This window comes from Oreochromis aureus, linkage group 3 (assembly GCF_013358895.1).
Source record: "Oreochromis aureus strain Israel breed Guangdong linkage group 3, ZZ_aureus, whole genome shotgun sequence".
NCBI lineage: Eukaryota > Metazoa > Chordata > Actinopteri > Cichliformes > Cichlidae > Oreochromis > Oreochromis aureus.
The window spans coordinates 62,604,308-62,623,986 of NC_052944.1; the positions used below are offsets into that span (position 1 = coordinate 62,604,308).

General features: G+C 40.5%; 1 protein-coding gene across 1 annotated transcript; it reads right to left on the minus strand.

Annotated features, from left to right (window-relative positions):
* Positions 1–610: 610 nt before the first annotated feature.
* On the minus strand, positions 611–2,477 carry LOC120436243 (zinc finger protein 347-like; the record flags this gene model as incomplete). Its single annotated transcript, XM_039606920.1, has 2 exons — positions 2,454–2,477; positions 611–1,996 (listed from the first exon to the last, which is right to left on the minus strand). Coding segments are annotated over exons 1-2 (1,404 nt in total), but the record flags the coding sequence as incomplete, so codon positions are not given.
* Positions 2,478–19,679: the final 17,202 nt, after the last annotated feature.

Below are 19,679 nucleotides of genomic sequence, written 5' to 3' on the forward strand. Positions count from 1 at the left end.
CATCCTTTTTCTTAGATTTTCTGGGCATTTTTGTTCCAAACATAAAAACCCCACAGATATAAATCCAAGCTTTTTAAGTTTCGAGTTAGATAAATTGGGGTAAAAGGTAATAAGGTCGGGAGCAGCTATCCTACACAGCCATCACTCGACCCGCCAGACCGGAAGTCTTTGCTCCACTTCTAAACAAAGACAGTGTAAGTTTTTAATCTGAACGTCGCCTGAAATAAAGAGCATCTCTGCCAACGTCTGTTTACATTACAACACTCAGCTTACTGAGAGAAAATGATTCTTCATTTTTCCAAACAGTTCATTCAGTATAACTCCATAAGTTTACTGATCAGACTTCTTCCAAACAATCAGGTTAAAATTACAAGATAAAAATCAATACATCCTCACAGTAACTGCACTTGTAGAGTTACTTTCTGGTGTGGATCTGTTGGTGTTTTTTCAGCTGATGCGGATATTGAAAAGACTTTCCACACAGGCCACAGCTGTAAGGTTTAACTCCACTGTGGATGACTTGGTGTGTTTTTAAGCTTCCAGCCTGGGTAAAAGACTTTCCACACAAGTCACAGTTGTACGCTTTAACTCCACTGTGGATGACTTGGTGAGTTTTTAAGCTTCCAGCCAGGGTAAAAGACTTTCCACACAAGTCACAGGTGTAAGCTTTAAATCCACTGTGGATGAGTTGGTGTGTTTTTAGGCTTTGAGACTGGGTAAAAGACTTTCCACACAGGTCACAGTTGTACGCTTTAACTCCACTGTGGATGACTTGGTGAGTTTTTAAGTTTCCAGCCTGGGTAAAAGACTTTCCACACAACTCACAGCTGTAAGGTTTAACTCCACTGTGGATGACTTGGTGAGTTTTTAAGTGTCCAGTCTGGGTAAAAGACTTTCCACACAACTCACAGCTGTAAGGTTTAACTCCACTGTGGATGACTTGGTGTATTTTTAAGCTCCCAGTCTGGATAAAAGACTTTCCACACAGGTCACAACTGTACGGTTTAACTCCACTGTGGATGACTTGGTGTGTTTTCAGGCTTTGAGCCAGAGTAAAAGACTTTCCACACAAGTCACAACTGTACGCTTTAACTCCACTGTGGATGACTTGGTGTTTTTTTAGGCTTTGAGCCAGAGTAAAAGACCTTCCACACAAGTCACAACTGTACGCTTTAACTCCACTGTGGATGAGTTGGTGTGTTTTCAGGCTTTGAGCCAGAGTAAAAGACTTTCCACACAAGTCACAACTGTAAGCTTTAACTCCACTGTGGATGACTTGGTGTGTTTTCAGGCTTTGAGTCAGAGTAAAAGACTTTCCACACAAGTCACAACTGTAAGCTTTAACTCCACTGTGGATGACTTGGTGTGTTTTCAGGCTTTGAGCCAGAGTAAAAGACTTTCCACACAAGTCACAGCTGTAAGGTTTAACTCCACTGTGGATGAGTTGGTGTGTTTTCAGGCTTTTAGCCAGAGTAAAAGACTTTCCACACAAGTCACAGCTGTAAGGTTTAACTCCACTGTGGATGACTTGGTGTGTTTTCAGGCTTTGAGCCAGAGTAAAAGACTTTCCACACAAGTCACAGCTGTACGCTTTAACTCCACTGTGGATGAGTTGGTGTGTTTTCAGGCTTTGAGCCAGAGTAAAAGACTTTCCACACAAGTCACAGCTATAAGGTTTAACTCCACTGTGGATGACTTGGTGTTTTTTTAGGCTTTGAGCCAGAGTAAAAGACTTTCCACACAAGTCACAACTGTATGCTTTAACTCCACTGTGCATTACTTGGTGTCTTTTTAAGGTTTCAGCCCGGTTAAAAGAGTTTCCACACAAGTCACAGCTGTACGCTTTAACTCCACTGTGGATGAGTTGGTGTGTTTTTAGGCTGTCAGTCCGGGTAAAACCCTTCCCACACTCGTCACAGGTGTATGTTTTCTCTCCCTTTCTTCTGTGAGGTTTGTCGGCCTCCTGAGAGCGCTGACTTCTCGCTCCATGTTGGTCCTGCAGTGACAGAGATACAAACAGAGGCAGTGAGTGAAATGCAGTCGTGGAACAAACTGAAACTCCCTCCATCAGTGGAATCAAACATGTCAACAAACGCATTGTTGATGTGTTACCACCACGTTCTGGTGATATTATCACATTACAATGATGTGCTACAATGAGAGTTGTAATGAAAATGACATTATTGAAGAAATATTGATCTCAGTAGAAAAACTCTTTTACTTCAGAAAAAAATTTGAATTCAACTGATGATATTGTTGTTTCAATGTGTGTAGAGAAAATATGATCTTTGTATTTTCTTGCAACTTCTGTGGTTTTTGGTTGTGAATGTAGATTCTGTATATATGGAGCAGCCCAGGATAGAAAAGATAAAGCTGCTGTTAATGGGTTTTTAAAAAACCAACCAGCTGTACACACAGTTTCAATAACAGTGTAACTGTGATGTTTTTCTCACCTTTTGTGTTGAAGTCATTGTTTCCTCTGTAGTGGCTGAGCTGAGTCCAAATGGCTGAAATTGTTCCTCTGCTGCACCACCACTCTTCTCCTCCTGTTACTCAGCTGGGACACAAAAAGTATATATGTGTATTTTATCCCTGACAAAAAGAAGCAGATCAAATAAACATGACTAAACTCCTCAGTGACAACAATACCTATGAAGCTTCAAGGTGAAACGACAGAAGCAAATACAAAAACAAAGTCATCAGTTGCCTACAAGAACTTGAAAGTGAAAAATCACTGACCCCCCTGCATTTCACCGCCTTTACCCAGGGGATGCTACACCCTGTATATATGGACTTCCATAGATCCACAAAGACGGAGTCCCAATCAGTTTCAATGGTAGCAGTATAAACTCAGCCACCTACAACATTTCAAGCACCTCATTACCATCTTAGCTCCCCTAGGATGGTAATGAGGGTTTTAAAAACATTTCGAAACTCACTTTGTTAATGTGGAATTCTAAAATTATTTTACAAATGGAGAATTTATTCTACAATTCATTATCTAAGCATCTAAGAATTCTGTATTTCGATGTGTGTGGCTATTATGGTTCTCCATATGGTGGTACAAATAGAGGACATAGAGGAAGTGGCACACATCACCAGGGGTACATGTTGAAGGTGTTAACAACACACAGTGTGGTTAGCTAGGTTAACTCACTAGCAGAATTTAGCTGTGCCTGACTACAATAGAGACTTTCTTCTTTAGATGTTTCTGAAACAAGAAGGTGTAGTAAACAGAGTTTTGTTTCAGAAAAGGGGTAATGTAATTAAAACGACATACATAAGCACAGAATGTTTTAATCCTACTAACACATACACACACATGCAATGAAGCTCATGAATACCAGATGGTATTTTAAGCCTGTGTTTCTGATTTTATCATCTTGTTCGGCTCACTTAGTAAGATGAGAAACGATATATGAACTAGTGGACTAATATTATATTAGGAAAGATGATTGAATGATAGCAGGGTGAACAGAATGCAGCAGAGGGTTTAAATGAGTGAGACTAACAGATTCTTAGGTTGTTCCTGATGATCAGATAAATGATGAGTTTAAAATCCAGTGAAGGAACGAAGAAATAAAAGAGGTCAAAGATTTTAAGTTTTAGGAATAATTGTTGATTTACGTCTTAAATTGGACAAGCATGTAAAAAAAAAATTGCTAAGACGGTCAAGGCTAATCTATAATAATAATAATAATGGATTGCATTTATATAGTGCTTTTCGTTACCCTCAAAGCGCTTTACAATACCACTCTCACATTCATACACTGGTGGAGGCAAGCTACAGTTGTAGCCACAGTTGCCCTGGGGCAGACTGACAGAAGCGAGGCTGCCATATCGTGCCATCGGCCCCTCTGGCCATCACCAGTAGGTGAAGTGTCTTGCCCAAGGACACAACGACCGAGACTGTCCGAGCCGGGGGCTCGAACCGGCAACCTTCCAATTACAAGACGAACACTCAACTCTTGAGCCACGATCGCCCGATCTGAGTTGTTTTAAGTTAATTCGGCACTATATACCTGCTTCAGCGGCTCAGTTATTTATGCATTTGTCACGTTCCTGGGTCTTTGGACCCAGGGTTTTGAGTTCTAGTTCATTTTTGATGTTTATGGTATATGTTTAAGTTCTTTAGGTCAGCGAAGTTCATTTGGTTATTAGATTTCCCTTTTATTTTCTTCCCCTGTATTTAAGTTTCCCTCACCCTTTGTGTTTCATGCTGCGAGTCTTATGTTACCAAGTTTGTATTGTCATGTCTGCGTCTCATGGCGCTGTCACTTGGTGTTCGCTCGCTTTGTGGTAGAGTATCACTTCCTGTTCCTGCTCAAACACAGTGGTGTTTCTGAGTAGCTTTTCTGCTTAGCAATTTAATTTAAATCTTTTGATACATCCCTTTTTCATAGTATAATCTTAACGTGCTTCATCTGAATCACCCTTTCTGTGTACTCACTACCTAATTTATAGCCAAAGTATTCACTCACTGTCTCTTTACTGTTTCGCTAGCTTAGCTTAGCTCGTAGCCGACTCGTTAGCACCATGGCTACTTCACCTGTCCCTCCTGCACTTTCCTGCTCATTGTGTCAGATGTTTAGTTACTCCTCGGCCTCCTTTAGCAGTAATGATACCTGTAATAAATGTAGCATATTTGCAGCTCTGGAGGCCAGGATTACTGAATTGGAGACTCGGCAAGCCGCACCCTTCATTCACCCGTAGCTAGCCAGGCCCCTGTAGCTGGTGCAGCCGAAGATAGCGAGGGCCCCGCTAGCTGTTCCCGGCAGACCCCAAGCAGCTGGGGAAAGAGGCGGCTGGGTGACGGTGAGGAGGAAGCATAGTCTTAAACTGAAGCCCCAGGTACACCACCAACCTGTTCATGTGTTCAACCGTTTTTTCCCCACTCGGCGACACACCCGCCGGGGTCAAACTCTGGTAATTGGTGATTCTGTTCTCAGACATGTGAAGCTAGAGACACCGGCAACCATAGTCAATTGTCTTCCAGGGGCCAGAGCAGGCGACATTGAAGGAAATTTAAAACTGCTGGCTAAGGGTAAACGTAAATACAGTAAGATCATAATTCACGTCGGCAGTAATGACACCGGTTACGCCAATCGGAGGTCACTAAAATCAATATTGAATCGGTGTGTAACTTTGCCAAAACAATGTCGGACTCTGTAGTTTTCTCTGGTCCCTCCCCAATCAGACCAGGAGTGACATGTTTAGCCGCATGTTCTCCTTAAATTGCTGGCTGTCTGAGTGGTGTCCCAGAAACGATGTGGGCTTCATAGATAATTGGCAAACCTTCTGGAGGAAACCTGGTCTTGTTAGGAGAGACGGCATCCATCCCACTTTGGATGGAGCAGCTCTCATTTCTAGAAATATGGACAAATTTATTAAACCCCCAAAATATGACTATCCAGAGTTGGGACCAGGAAGCAGAGTTGCAGTCTTACACGCCTCTCTGCAGCTTCTCTCCTCCTGCTACCCCCAAAACCCATCTCCATTGAGACTGTGTCAGCTCCCAAAAGACAAAAACAAACCAAAAACCAGCAATAAACAACTTAAACATAAAAATCACAAAGAAAGAACAATACAGTATCCACATCTGAACCAAAGAGTAAAACAGTGAAATGTGGATTATTAAATATTAGGTCTCTCTCCTCCAAGTCTCTGTTAGTACATGACTTAATAATTGATCAACAAATCGATTTACTCTGCCTTACAGAAACCTGGTTGCAGCCGGATGAGTATGTTAGTTTAAATGAATCAACACCCCGAGTCATTCTAACTACCAGAAATCTCAAGCACAGGCCGAGGGGCGGTGTGGCAGCAATTTTTCACACCAGCCTATTAATTAACGAAAGACCAAGACAGACTTTTAATTCATTTGAAAGCCTGATGCTTAACCTTGTCCACCCCAGCTGTAAAACTCAGAAACCAGTCTTACTTGTTATCATCTATCGTCCACCTGGGCCTTACACAGAGTTTCTCTCTGATTTCTCAGATTTTTATCTGATTTAGTGCTCAGCTCAGATAAAATAATTATTGTGGGTGATTTTAACATCCATGTAGATGCTAAAATGACAGCCTCAACATGGCATTTAATCTGTTATTAGACTCAATTGGCTTCTCTCAAAATGTAAAAGAACCCACCCACCACTTTAATCACACTCTAGATCTTGTTTTAACATATGGCATAGAAACTGAACATTTAACAGTGTTTCCTGAAAACCCTCTGCTGTCTGATCATTTCCTGATAACATTTACATTTACAATAATTGATTACACAGCAGTGGAGAGTAGACTTTATCAAAGTAGATGTCTTTCTGAAAGTGCTGTAACTAAGTTTAAGAATATAATCCACCCACTGTTATCATCTTCAATGCCCTGTACCAACATAGAGCAGAGCAGCTATCTGAACGCTACTCCAACAGAGGTCGATTATCTTGTTAATAATTTTACCTCCTCACTACGCACGACTCTGGATACTGTAGCTCCTGTGAAAACTAAGGCCTCAAATCCAAAGTCCCTGACTCCGTGGTATAATTCTCAAACACGTAGCCTAAAGCAGATAACTCGTAAGCTGGAGAGGAAATGGCGTGTCACAAATTTAGAGGATCATCATTTAGCCTGGAGAAATAGTTTGCTGCTTTATAAGAAAGCCCTCCCAAAGCCAGAACATCTTACTATTCGTCACTGATTGAAGAAAATAAGAACAACCCCAGGTTTCTCTTCAGCACTGTAGCCAGGCTGACAAAAAGTCAGAGGTCTACTGAGCCAACCATCCCTTTAACGTTAACTAGTAATGACTTCATGAACTTCTTCACAAATAAAATTTTTATCATTAGAGAAAAAACCACCAATAATCATCCCACAGATGTAATATCATCTACAGCTACTCTTAGTACCATCAATGTTAAGTTAGACTCTTTTCTCCAATTGATCTTTCTGAGTTAACTTCAATAATTACTTCCTCCAAACCATCAACGTGTCTTTTAGACCCCATTCCTACAAAACTGCTCAAAGAAGTCCTGCCATTAATTAATGCTTCAATCTTAAATATGATCAACCTATCTCTAATAATCGGCTATGTACCACAGGCCTTCAAGGTGGCTGTAGTTAAACCTTTACTCAAAAAGCCATCTCTAGACCCAGCTGTCTTAGCTAATTATAGGCCAATCTCCAACCTTCCTTTCATATCAAAAATCCTTGAAAGAGTAGTTGTCAAACAGCTAACTGATCATCTGCAGAGGAATGGCTTATTTGAAGCGTTTCAGTCAGGTTTCAGAGCTCAGCACAGCACAGAAACAGCTTTAGTGAAGGTTACAAATGATCTTCTTATGGCCTCTGACAGTGGACTCATCTCTGTGCTTGTCCTGCTAGACCTCAGTGCTGCATTCGACACTGTTGACCATAATATCCTATTAGAGCGATTAGAACATGCTGTAGGTATTACAGGTACTGCACTGCAGTGGTTTGTATCATATCTATCTAATAGACTCCAATTTGTACATGTAAATGGAGAGTCCTCTTCAGACACTAAGGTCAATTATGGTGTTCCACAGGGTTCAGTGCTAGGACCAATTCTATTTACATTATACATGCTTCCCCTAGGCAACATCATTAGAAGACACAGCATAAATTTTCACTGCTATGCAGATGACACGCAGCTCTATCTATCCATGAAGCCAGGTAACACACACCAATTAGTTAAACTGCAGGAATGTCTTAAAGACATAAAGACCTGGATGGCCGCTAACTTTCTGCTTCTTAATTCAGATAAAACTGAGGTTATTGTACTCGGCCCTGAAAATCTTAGAAATATGGTATCTAAGCAGATTCTTACTCTGGATGGCATTACCTTGGCCTCCAGTAACACTGTGAGAAACCTTGAGTCATTTTTGACCAGGACATGTCCTTCAACGCACATATTAAACAAATATGTAAGACTGCTTTCTTCCATTTGCGCAACATCTCTAAAATTAGAAATATCCTGTCTCAGAGTGATGCTGAAAACTAGTTCATGCATTTATTACTTCCAGGCTGGACTACTGTAATTCACTATTATCAGGATGTCCTAAAAACTCGCTGAAAAGCCTTCAGCTAATCCAAAATGCTGCAGCAAGAGTACTGACAGGGACTAGAAAAGAGAGCATATTTCTCCTGTTTTGGCTTCCCTTCATTGGCTTCCTGTTAAATCCAGAATTGAATTCAAAATCCTGCTCCTCACATACAAGGTCTTAAATAATCAGGCCCCATCTTATCTTAATGACCTTGTAGTACCATATCACCCTATTAGAGCACTTCGCTCTTGCACTGCAGGCCTACTTGTTGTTCCTAGAGTATTTAAAAGTAGAATGGGAGGCAGAGCCTTCAGTTTTCAGGCCCCTCTTCTGTGGAACCAACTTCCAGTTTGGATTCGGGAGACAGACACTATCTCTACTTTCAAGATTAGGCTTAAAACTTTCCTTTTGCTAAAGCATATAGTTAGGGCTGGACCAGGTGACCCTGAATCCTCCCTTAGTTATGCTGCAATAGACGTAGAGCTGCCGGGGATTCCCATGATGCATTGAGTTTTTCCTTCCAGTCACCTTTCTCACTCACTATGTGCTAATAGACCCTCTGCATCGAATCATATCTGTTATTAATCTCTGTCTCTCTTCCACAGCATGTCTTTATCCTGTTTTCCTTCTTTCACCCCAACCGGTCGCAGCAGATGGCCGCCTCCCTGAGCCTGGTTCTGCCGGAGGTTTCTTCCTGTTAAAAGGGAGTTTTTCCTTCCCACTGTCGCCAAAGTGCTTGCTCATAGGGGGTCATATGATTGTTGGGTTTTTCTCTGTATTTATTATTGTGCTATCTACTGTACAATATAAAGCGCCTTGAGGCGACTTTTGTTGTGATTTGGCGCTATATAAATAAAATTGAATTGAATTGAATTGAATTGAATTGAATTCATGTTTCCTGTTTTATTTTGAAGGTCTGTGTCCTATGTCAAATCTGTTCGATGGCATCATTTAGGGCTGCACAATTAAATGCTAGAAAATCGCGATCTCAATTCATACTTATGTGCGATCTCATTTCCAAATGACAACGATGTAAGAAAAGAAAAAAAAAAAAAAAAAGATGACGATTGTACCGCATTTTGATCCGGGACATAATCTGCATGAAAACAAGCGCTCACTCCTCCTGCTCAACAAATGACAAGGGCGGAGCCTTATACCACGTGATACAGAAGCCAGCTGGCAGGGAAAAAACAACGGAGAGCACGTGAGAGAAACTGCCGGAGGGGAGAAAACACAATGAGTGCAGAGGAAAAGCTCGCTGATGGCGGTGAGAATGACAACCCCACTGTAACATTAATTCCAAGAAAAGGTTTTCGTTCCTCCATGTGGAAGTGTTTTGGTTTCAAAGAAAACGATGAGAGTCAAAAATATATCATTTGCAAGCTGTGTTTTGCCATAGTAGCAGCACCGCAAGCTAACACTACTTAATTTGTATAACCACCTTAAACGTCACCATAAAGTGCAATATGACGAAGCTGTAAAGGCCAAGAAAGTGACAGGAGAAAATCACTCCCGGTCAACCACCCAAACATCAATAACGGAACCTTATACAGCACTTCCCCATACCCGTCAAACTCCCCAGGCACAAAGAAAATATAGAGGCTATCACATATCACCTGGCTAAAGATATGGCTCCCATCAACACTGTGCAAAACGAAGGATTTAGGAAAATGATCAACACCCTAAACAAACACTACACAGTGCCGCCCTGCAACTATTTTTCAAATGTTGCACTACCTGCTCTATACACGCAGTGTCGGGCAAGGGTGGAGACGGAATTACAAGCAGTACAACATTTTCACGGCAACGACAGACTTATGGTCCAGCCGAACTAAGAATTATTTTGTTAATATTTGTGGTTTACATTTTAAGAAACATAGCTATTACCTACCTCTCTCATCACCTTACACACGGAAAGAATACTGTTCAAAATGTTATTCTTAGAAGTATTTTAAGGTTTTGTACGTAAGAGTAGACAAGTGAGATATTTAATGTTTTTATGTTCAGTCTCAACTGTTACAAAGTTGATGTGAAGTTAATAAGTGCAATAAATATTTATATTAGAAAAGAAAATCGTGAGAGAATTGTGATCTCAATTCTAAGCAAAAAAAAAATCGTGATTCTCATTTTATGCAAAATCGTGCAGCCCTGGCATCATTGTCACATTTTAAAGATATATAATCTACTTAGTTTTAGGAGTTTTAATCATGTGTTTTCTTAAATTAGTCTTTAAATGTATAAATAGGATGGCCCCAGAGTGTCTTAATAGATACATCCAGAGACAAGATAGTAATCGACATTAGAAGCATTGTGAACGGAAACTGCAAGATATCATATCGCAGATCTAAATTTGGTCAATCGTCATTTTCCATTAAGGCTTGCAATCTGTGGAACACACTTCCCACCAAAATTAAATTGATTACAGACATCAGATCCTTTCCATTGAAGGTTAAAGTTTGATTAAAGGAAATCAGAGATGTAGTCATTTTAACTAATAATTTTATTTTTATTTATTGTCTATTAATTGTAGTTGTATTTACAATGTATTTTGGCTTTATGAAATGTATGTTTTATGGTAAAATGTATTTATTTTGATTGTAAGCCCAACAAGCGACAATTGTTGAAAATTAGCAATAGCTCTAAACTTATGTGCGTTACATCAGTTTCATGTTTTGTATGTGGACTATGTCAAACTGTACTGTCCCTTTTAAATAAATACATTCAAATTCAAATGTGTGGGAGAGGCTTTACCATGACATACACCTGGTTACATGGGAAGAAACTTATTATCTAATAGGACATTAGGGTTGTGTGAAATGTGTGTGGCTGGTGGATGAATGTTTTGGGGATTTATTTGGTGGCTAGATTTTTTTTTTTTTTTACCAAGTGGAACCTGTCAATAAGTTTTGGTTTGATTTATCAGTTTAAGGAGACGAGTATGCTTTGGCAAGTCCTAAAACTAGACTTTCGTATTTTTATATTTTGTAGTATTTTCTTTTCTTTTTTCTTTTCACGTTTGAGGAGTGCACTGAGAGTTTTGTTTGAGAATCTGCTGTCCGTTAAGCAGACCTGCATGATTGGAACTAAAAGTGCTATACAACAGTGTTGTTGGAAAATGATCGTAAAGTGAGCTTCTTCACATTACAATGGGGACTGACTGGACTGATAATGGGGACAAATGGTTCACTGACTTGACAGTGATACGCAGATTTCACCTACTCCAAGCAGACATGGAAAGGGTGGATGTATGTATGTTTTTTCAGGAGCAGGAAGATGACAGCGACATCCTAGGGTCGCAGTAGCTTGTGAGCCATGCAGACTTAATCTTGCAGTTGTTAATTTCTGTGTGTATTTACCAGCGCTGTGTTATTCATGTTGTAGTGCCACATTTCTTTTCTTATAAATCATATCACATTAGTAATAGTAATATTATTCCCTCACTTTGGTGTTCACCAGTTGTATACATGCATGTAGAATGTTATCACAAGTGGGCCCCATGTTATTGCACCTTCACAGTGGACCCATCGTAAACTGGAAGATCTCCAGACATCCTGCTTTAAGGGAGGTGACGGTGGTCATAACGTTTCTTTAGCGTGGGAGAAGGTCAAGGATGAGCTGGACTGAAGCTTTAGGTATGCATGATGTGCTGTGGAATGTTCTTTGTTTGAGAGTGTCTGTGATGGTGTATATAAGATATAAGGGTATGCCGAATTTCCGAGATGATCCTTGTGTTGGCTGGCATGTTTCCATTCAAATTGTAATGTGTTTATTAAAGCCACTTCAAATCCAGCTCACAGGGTTTGTTGCAGCTAATTTTGAAAATTTCCATAAAATGTGACGTTGTCAAGCAGGATTCCTCAGGTGAGTTGTGCTAAATCACCGGCACGCGATGTCTGGCCATCCTGAGGGAAAATTGCCTCAGTCCCATCATTCTTTTGTTTTCAAAAGGGGGGATCGCGACATATGCTTCAGCAACTCAGACATGCAGGACGTTTTAACAAACCAAGAGAGAGACAGCAAAGAATTTGCAAGGGTGAGCTGTTTTGATTTGGGAGGATTTTCAACCGGACCAATGGGGAAAGCCTTGCTTCCTTACTGCTGCAATTATTGGGTGCAGGTTTCTAGAAACTCAATGAGTTTGGGTATTCTAGTGGGTACTCTTGTTGCAGTGGTAAGTGAAGGATCTTAGAAGCTCAACAAGTTGGGTGTTTTAGTGTATGGTTTGTTGGACTGGTTTGAGGTGGTGGAGAGGATATCTCACCTCACTGGAGCCAGTGCGCAGCAGTTGAGGAGCCTGAAAGAAGCATTATGGACATCTAGAAGGATCTGACCTAGCAGAGTCCAAAGTCCTGACTCGACTGAGACAGAAAAATACCAGATCTCAACTAGAGATGGCACGATATCATTTTTTTATGTCCAATACCGATCTCATATATTTGGATATCTGCCGACAACGACATGAATCCGATATAGTTCCTTTAATAATCAACAAAACTGTTTTTTTAATATCTTGCTGCATTTTGTATAAGTTCATACTCAAGTTTAAAACAAAACAAAACACTAAAGCTATTCTGTTATACCTGTATGCACTATACCCAAAATATTTCATTGTTCAGCAATACTGATCAATCTAATTTACTTAAACCTACACCATCCTCCCTATTCTGGTATTCTAAACAGTACTTAGCAGAAATATTAAACAACCTAACTAATAGGGTTGCAAACTCCAGGGAACCCCCCCCACCCCCCCACCCTCCTCCTTATAATGCTTAATTGACGTAATCTACCGTATGTTTTGCACTAAAAGGCACACTTAAAATCATTCAATTTTCTGAAAAATCATCAGTGCACCTTATGTATGATTTCTGGCTGTGTTTACTGACCTCGAACCGATTTTATGTGGTACACGGTTGGTAGGTTTATATTGCCATTTATGCTTAGAAACATATACTCATATATGCTTAGAAGTATACAATCGTTTGTAGATTGGAAGAATGTCTCATCCTAGGAGGTCTGCAGTAACTCTGTGCACCGTGAAAAGACGAGTACGTTTACTCCTCTATCTGAATGTTCTGACATAGATCACACACATCCTAGGGTCATGAGAGAGGTTGAGTCTTCTCTTTCTGATATATGGTATACCAAACACACCTATATTTGTTTAAGTAGAAACGCCTTTTGTTAAAGTGAACTGCTGGACTTCCTGGCGCCAGCAGGTCTAAGTGAGTCTTCACGGGGTCACATCTTGACCCACCACACACACACACACACACACACACACACGCACACACACAGACTGTACTCTTTGTTCATATGTATGCCTATGTAAGACGTCATATGTTAATGAACCTATGCATATTCATGTAACATAAATAAAGAGCAGTGCTACGGGGGAGCTAATTGAGAGTGACTGGGGTCCGAGCGGAAGGAACGGCACTCTTCACAGTTCTCTCCCTCGTGCACGAGATTACACAAAGAGCTCTGGTGACTTGCGTCTTGCTTTTGCCATTGTAATTGTCTTGTCGTTCCAGCAATAGGTTTGTGCTAGACAAACCTATCAATGGCGCTCAAAAATCTGTCAAAAACTGTTTTAGTAGACTTTGCTAAGCTACGAAGCCGCAACGCTTGATGGATTGTCGGAGCATTACAGCTACCGTAGTCAGGAGCCTCACGACTCATAGTAATCTGGGTCCAAAACTCCGTCCCCTTAACGTCCCAAAGTCAAACAAACACTGAGAGTTAAAAACTAAGTTCTTTCATCTTTAATAAGATGATCAGCGCTGCTGCTTTACCAGGTGTAACAATTAAGTTCAACATCCAGGCATCCATGAAAAAAGAATTTATTAAATTTAACGGAGATAGAAGTTAGCAGGAAATGAGCAAAAAGTTAGCTTGCTGGTTTCGCTAGTTACCTAAACATGATGTATCATGTTCGGACTGAGAGATTTCTGGAAAAAAATAAAACGTACAGCTCTGCTATCACTTCCAACATAAATGAAGACAAAACAATACACAACAGTGAACTTTGTAGGGTTACTGAAGTTGGGCTAGCTGGTATATTATGCTGTGCTAGTGATCGCTAGCGATACAGCTATGTTAGCATAACAAAGCATATCACATTGAGGCTGGAGGATGAACGCCAACTTTTTTCACTCGATAAAAGTTACCGATGTTTTTTTTTGACAAATGCAATCGCATGGAAATACGCTGTAAATGGACCAAACTTCAGTAGGGGAGAACAACTGAGATAATCCATTCACAATACGAGGTTAGTCACTAATGTAAGATAAGATAACCTTTATTAGTCCCACACATCGGAAATTTGTTTTGTTACAGCAGAAAGTGGACAGTGCAAAGTTAGCATAACATAGGGAATGTTGTATTTCCTAAAAATAGATCCGAAAGGCAGCATGTACATGGAGAACAGAGTTGGACCCAAAACAGACCCCTGTGGCACACCACAACACACAGGGGTGGAGGAAGAGAAAAAGACCTCTCTGACACGGCACCATTTTAAACCATGATAAAACCATGGTAAAACCGTGCCTTTTAGACCAACGACGTGTTCAAGTCTCGATAAAAGAATGCTGTAATCAACTGTGTCAAAGGCAGCAGTCAAATCTAAAAGGACTAAAACAACAGAGCAACCTGAGTTGACAGTTAAAAGAAGATCATTAAAACTTGTAAAAGCGCAGTCTCAGTACTGTGAAGAGATTTAAAACCAGACTGGAACACTTCACAAATGCCATGAGTGTCTAAAAGGTCTGAAGTTGCTTGAAAACAACCTTTTCCAAAGTTTTGGACTTAAGAGAGTTTAGAAATTGGCCTGAAGTTAGAAACTACATTTGGATCAAGAATTTTCTTCTTAGTAATGGGTTGCACAACAGCATGTTTAAAAAACAGCTGGTAGACAACCTGTTGACAATGAAGTATTTAATAAAAATAAAATACTAGGTCCAATGGCATGAAGAGTTTCTTTAAGGAGGCGAGAAGGAAGAATGTCTTGTGGGGAATTAGACGGTCTTAAGTGATCAATTACTTCCTTCAGTGCAGAAAAGGTCAAAGGCTCAAACTGCTGAAAAAAACAGCCGAGCATTTACAAGGTGGATCTAGGTCTAACACTGCCTGGAAATACAGTGTTCATAAGGTTGAGATTTTTTAATGAAGTGATTCAAAAGTTTTCACAAAGTGCAAAGGAAGCCTCCATAGGAACAGTGGCACAGGGGTTAATCACAGAATTAAAAATATTAAAAAGAACTCAGGGCTTATGAAAGTTGGTAGAAATTACACCGGATAGGAAAGCAGATTTTGCAGCTTTAACAGTTTTTGATATTTTGTTAAGCAGTCACGCAGGATGCCCAAAGACACCTGGAGCTTGTTTTCTTTCCATTTTCTCTCTGCACGTCGACATTCACGTCTGAGAGCGTGGGTGGTTTTATTCAGCCAAGGTTGATGTGAAGATTTGGTGCATTTAGTCCTTAGCGAGCAACAGAGTCAAGGATAGCGCAGCATATTGAGTTAAAAAGGTTAACTAGGTCATCAGCTGATAGTTTTCGCACCGGGTTGGTATCACAGAGGACCGAGTTAGTAAAAGCGGAGGAAAAGCGAGCAGCAGTTACTGAATTTATCATGCGCATCTGATGCACAGGTCACTCGCTGTCCAACTCCATGTTACGCACTATACATAACTGGAAAATGATCCGATATCCCACAGTCCTTGATTTCTGTAATACAGACATCAAGACCATATGCCAGCACCAGATCAAGTGTATGACCTTTCTTATGAGTTGGATCACTCACCCACTGAGTGAGATTAAAAGTGTCAATAAGGGCAAGGAAATCTTTTACTAGTGGTCCAGTCTCACAGCATACATGGATGTTAAAATCACCAGCAATTAAAACACATATCCTAACATAAGATTCCCCAGTAAGTCAGCAAAATTGAGATTAAAATCCTTAACGCATTTCGGTGGACGATAAACCACCACAAGCAGACAGCTGATGGAGCGCAGTTCATTTCCAAAAGCTGCCCTCAAAGCTTGCATATGAAACAGGTGGCATTTGCCGACAGCGAAAATCGTTTTTGAATACTTAAGCTAGCCCTCCACCTCTACCATTGGTCTGGGGAGAGCTGAAAAATGAACAATCGGGGGGAAGGAGTTCCGAGAAAGAAGAAAACTCACCGCGTCCAAGCCAAGTTTCCATCAGGAATCTAAAATCCAGTCCCGACGAGATATAAAAGTCATCTAAGATGAAAGTCAGCCGATCAGCTGATCATTGATCAGTTTCATGATTGAAGTAGCAACAGCAGATACTCACAGATGCTGTCTTTACAAAAGATAAAAATAAAAACTAGGCCGTTGTTTATTGGCAGCCCAAGACTGTGATGATAAAAGGCTTGATTTTCGACATAGTGTTTTTAGTGATGACATTTCTGGCAATATGACGTTTTTGTTTATTTGCCGAACATATCTCCAAAAATGCACGTCATTGTTGAGAAACTGCACAGCACAGCACACTGGTTTTGCATGCGTGAGGTCGGGTCCAGGATCCAAGACTACGACAGAAAAGCCAATCAGCTGATCATTGATCAGTTTCATGATTGAAGTAGCAACAGGAGAGGGAGGGGGAGAGAAGAAGAGGCAGTCGCTCCATATATCGGTTGTGAAGCTTAGCGTGGGAATGCTTTCTTGCTTTCTCCGGGACAGCTTTCTTGGAGATGAAATGCTGGTTTCAAAGCGATGCTCCAAATGCTCCACCAGACCACCGACAGCTCTCTTACGCCACAGCTGCTCTATCACGTGACGCATGCTGCTCCGACGTGCTAAGGTTATGAGCTGGGTTACGCTATGTCGCAAGTTTTTGTGAAGTGCTTTTGTGATATTTAAAGGATCGGATTTAATTTTGTATTTCTTTTCGATAACCGATCGAGTAATTTGGGTGAGTATTGGACCAATACGTAATATCGGATCGGTCCGTCTCAAATCTCAACTGCAGGGGCAGAATAATCCCCTAGTCTGCGGAAAAACATATCTCAGGGCAGTTTAGCCCTGAGATTGAAGAAAGAAGAGGAGGAAGAACGCAGAGAATCACCCAACACGGAAGACACTGAGTGTTAAATTAGAGAATGTCAAAAGCTCCTACAACAGAGGTTCTAGTTTTAGTACAGAGAGAAGAAAGACACACAGGTGAAGATGGTTTTGTGGGAGAGCAAAAAACACTTAGCCAGATGAGCGTGTTTAGTATGGGACTGACACTTGTAGAGCATATTTTCATGGAATAGACGTGGACTACATTGAAGTGGAAACACCAGCTGAATAGTGTGAGTGTAGCCTGAGGCTATGTCAACACTAACGCGTTTTTGTTTGAAAATGCATCGTTTTCTCTCCATTTTGGCATCCGGTCCACACTGAGATGGCGTTTTCACTGACGCAAAGTGCAGTTGTTTGAAAACGCTCTTGAAAACAAATACATCTGTAAACGGTGGATTTGCGACAACACAGCAGTTGTTTTGTTTGCTCTCAATTTTGACAGTCTTATTAAAGATTAATATCAGTCTGTACATGCTCCAGATTTCTTGAAATTATTTAACTCTCAATCACTTTAGCAACTTTTTACTTTTGTGTTACTCACAGCAATAAGTCCACCTCATTGTTAGTCCATTTAAAAAACTCTGTGCTTTTCCTCAATATTTTGCTGACACGTTTCAAAGAGCCGGTGTTCTGGGAATCCATCCTACCATAGCTGGACTGGCCATCGACTGGCATTTGCCCGATGGGGTTTTTTCTTCTTCGTTTTTTTCTGTAACGGTATAAACACTGAAAGGTGGTGGATTGGCCAGATGAAGGGAGATGTGTAAAAATAACTCAATTGTTTGGTGGTGGCTATTGCGGAGCTTCTACAGATTCAGTAACATTAGCAAGTGGTGGAGGCCAGCAGATGCAGCACGCTGGCAGGTGGATGACGGAAAGGCAGGAGGACCAGAGACCCGAGGCGGTGAACTGAACTTCAGGTAAGAAGTTATGAGTTGCAGTCTATCTGGGTCAGATATAAACCAAGTTTAGGTGCAGTTTATTTTCGTTATGCTGACTTTTTACAGTCAGTTACAAAATCTCGTACTGCGTACTAGCTAGCATGACGGAGTTTCTATACGGCTGGGCGGGTGCTGTGATGTTATTGATGTTGAACTTGTTTAATCTTATTTATAAGGTTAGTTATTAGAGTTTCCAACCGTCCCGTAAAAAACGGAATCGTCTCGCATACAGAGAAAATATTGCGCGTTTCGTATTGAGGTGAAAAGGAACACAGTTTGTCCCGTATTTCACCTACAATGAAAAAGACACAAAGCTGGAGTTATTCTGTGTCTTTGCTGCACAGCTGCCTCTTCTTCTCTCATTCTCTCCCCCTCCCTCTCCTGTTTCTACTTCAATCATGAAACTGATCAGTGATCAGCTGATCGGCTTTTCTCTCTTGTTTGTTTATCGCTCTGAATCTTACAACAAACGTTTTCATCTGATGTAAAATGTATAGAAATCCATTATTGTACATAGTATTTTTTTAGGGTCCCATCATAATTTCTTCAGAAGTAGCTAAGTACTGTTTATGATGCCAGTATTTTCCCAAATTTTCTAGATACTGCGGACGGACAAGCGCCTGTTTTTGTGCGTTGTGGTTAGCAACAACGACGGTTGAACCATCGCGTGTCCGCTTGTGTATGTACCACATAAACCTTTCACAATAAAGCTCAAGATCCTGTTGAGACTTTTCAAAATAAACTGAATCACAAGAAAGAGCAAATTATTTACGGATGAGAAGTAAAAAAGAGCCGCCAGGTGCTAAAAAATAAACCTTAGACTCAAACGCTTTTCAAGCACGCCGTGTACTAAATACTCACAAAGAGAACGGCGGCTATTACAACTTATGTCTAAAAATGTATCGTTTCATGCATCGGTTTAAACACTCGACTCCAGCTCCTCAGATCAGCCTTTAGAATAGGACTTCATAGGATGATCTCCAGATGCGTCTGTATTTTATTTACTCCCAGCCAGGGGCAATTCTAGGATCAGGCCATTAAAAAACACTCCCAAAAAAGAATAAATTATTACAAAATATGAATAAAAACTATTAAAAATGGAGGCAACTTTTCCTGTGGTAGAATGTATACAATGTATGAAAAAATCTTTACTGCAGATACTAATTTAACTAATTTATTAATAATAATTTTGTGTTGTAAGATTTATGAGTTTCATGCTTTCATAGTGGTACTTGGGAGAGCTTGACATTTTATCAGGTGGTACACACTGTAAAGTTTGAGAAACACTGATAAGTGTATGTGTGCTTTTGGAAAACATTTAAAGCTGCAGTACAGAATCTTTGAAACAAGCTTAAAACGCTTTTAGAATATAAACAGAGCACTCTGCTTCTCTTTACAGCTCCTCACTCCACCAGGGCTGTTTGGCACTTTGTGATAGTGTGGAAATGTGATCTACGTACTGTGGCAGTCATACAGACAACTGGACAGTCCAAAAGTTGGCCTACCTATTACTGGCTGAGGTTTTAGTAGAGTTCTGGCTGAACCACATAAAATATATCATTAATTTTAATCTCCCCAATCAATTACAA